Below are 2227 nucleotides of genomic sequence, written 5' to 3' on the forward strand. Positions count from 1 at the left end.
AATAATTCGATTACCAGTACTAGGCAACAATTTAAAAGCAAGAGTATTTGTTGCCTAGTGCTAACATTCGAATGATTGTAGGAAAATCGAAATAAAACTACAGGTGTAAATGTTCATAAATTATATTATTTGATATTTTCAACTCAGAGTAGGAGTTTTAGAGAATATATACAAGTTGTATTTTCTTTTGTTCTTTTACGAATCGACGAGTCCCTTTCTTTAAACTCAGACGACCTGTTGAGTTGTTAATTCCAAAGACACAGTCATGGTGCAGTTAACAGATGAAAAGAATCAAACTGAGTGGTGGATAATCTTTTATTTGGGTTTAGGTTTCATTTTACAAAACCAATTACTGGGTTAAAGATACGTTTCTTCAGAAAATAACATCTCATTATTATCTAACTATATAGCCTCAAAATCTGGCGACCAGTTTTTGCAACATTTAAACAGTTTTTTTTAGGCAAACTGGTGAAAAAACTGGCGAACAGTGATCACAACATTAAGCTAATTTTTAGCTAACAATATAACGTGTGAAAAACCTGACATCTAGTGCTCAAAATACTAGCTTTCATACCGTTGTTACATCAAACAATGGGGTTAATTATTTGTACCATCTCCATATGGTGTATTTAAGACCTTAAAATTACAGTTAACGGTTTTTTTTATCTATGTATTTCTTGTATTGTACAAGCGAAAGAGAAGATAGGTCAAGTAAGTAGTCGATTTGAAATTAAACGGAGCTTATCTAACCGCCCACTCGTTCTGTAGAAACACCTTTTCATAAAATGTAATTACTTAATGACATTGACAATTAATTTAAAAGATCGCACTGTGTCCCTTTTAACCCTGGACCTGTGGACTAATCTGTAAGGGCTCGAGAGGTTTGACCTGTACCGAGAGTGTGTTTCTAACTATCCTTCAGTGGTAAGCCTGGACACTGACCGCTGCTGCGTGAGCTATCAGAGCATCCGCAGCTTGCCTCGTTTCTAACAGTAATCTTAACTCTTTAATCCAGTCACGTGCTACGTTTCGTGGCTCTCCTTTAAGCTGATTGGCGTATCTAAGGGCCTGTTCCAAGTTCTCGTGGTCCAGGGAATGACGAATCCTCGTTAGTATGTCGAAAGTGTGCCATTTGGATGGGTCAACTTCGTTTTCATTATTCAGTTCTCCAGCAGGGAGTTTTGCTGATTCAATTACTAGGAGTGACTGTAAATAAGACACTAGATATCTGTAGAGGGAGCCACCGTTCTCATCTATGAGCGCCACTCTTCGGCAGACTTTATTAACTTTGTGGAAACGTTCTTTTAAACTTTCCTCAGTGTAGACGCCTCTATGTAGGGCTTCTTTGGGTATGCCAGCTAAGACTGCAGCTACATACGGCTTGTCCTTTTCGGCAGCCTCATTAATGGCCGTAATTTCTCTATCTAAGGGTTTAGGCTGACCGTAACCTTCCTCGTCAGGTCGACCCGACTTAACGCTTTGTTTCAGCGCCTGACAGGCTAGCCACAATTTCTGGGCCTTCTTGGCTGCCTTGTCAAGTTCTTCACGTGCTAGATGAAATAGAAACGACGAATGAAATTAGTAATATAAGAACAAGCAGCGAATTTTTCTACCCGAAAACTTGGGAATATTTTTCTTACATCAACAATCACCTGGATATGTTTTAAAACACGGCTGCATTTTTTTTTAAACCGAGAAATACGTTTTATTAACTAACTAATAATGCATAACACGAGGTAAATGTTATTATTTTATCACAAGTTACAGCTTTTACAGTAAGGAAGAATATTTTGAAAACAGGTACGACGTTTCGATCACTAATGCGATCATTCTTAAAGTACTCAAGTTTTAACGCTAAAGAAGGTTTTAGTATTTAAATCAACATTCAATAATCTAACAACATTTGAAAGATCTAACAATGATCGAAACGTCGTACCAGTTTTTAAAAATATTCTTCCTCATTGTTCAAGCCGTAACTTTTAATAAAACAATACTTATAACCAGTAAGTAAACTCAAAACGAAACTGGTGTATTTAAGTGTTTTACACTAACAAAAAAAAAGAAACCTGTCATTCTATAGGTATTTGAAGAACTTGTAGCATTCCGCCACAGTTTAATTCTTCGTATTGTTAACCGACACTGGGCAGCTTGTACATACGTAATTGAATTAATACAACTCTATTTATTCAAAACGGAACTATTAATTTGTAATTTTTGTTAAAAATAT

The 2227-nt window shown here is 36.1% G+C and overlaps 1 protein-coding gene across 1 annotated transcript in view; it reads right to left on the reverse strand.

Annotated features, from left to right (window-relative positions):
* Positions 1 to 297: 297 nt before the first annotated feature.
* Positions 298 to 2227, reverse strand: part of LOC106469159 (MICOS complex subunit MIC60-like) — a 55465-nt gene continuing 53535 nt past the window's right edge. The window contains exon 9 of the mRNA XM_013929624.2: positions 298 to 1550. Within this exon, the coding sequence (XP_013785078.1) occupies positions 919 to 1550 (632 nt within the window). The 3' untranslated portion in view covers positions 298 to 918. The remainder of the gene's footprint in view (positions 1551 to 2227) is intronic.

The sequence above is a fragment of the Limulus polyphemus genome, unplaced genomic scaffold (genome assembly GCF_000517525.1).
Source record: "Limulus polyphemus unplaced genomic scaffold, Limulus_polyphemus-2.1.2 Scaffold3329, whole genome shotgun sequence".
Taxonomy (NCBI): domain Eukaryota; kingdom Metazoa; phylum Arthropoda; class Merostomata; order Xiphosura; family Limulidae; genus Limulus; species Limulus polyphemus.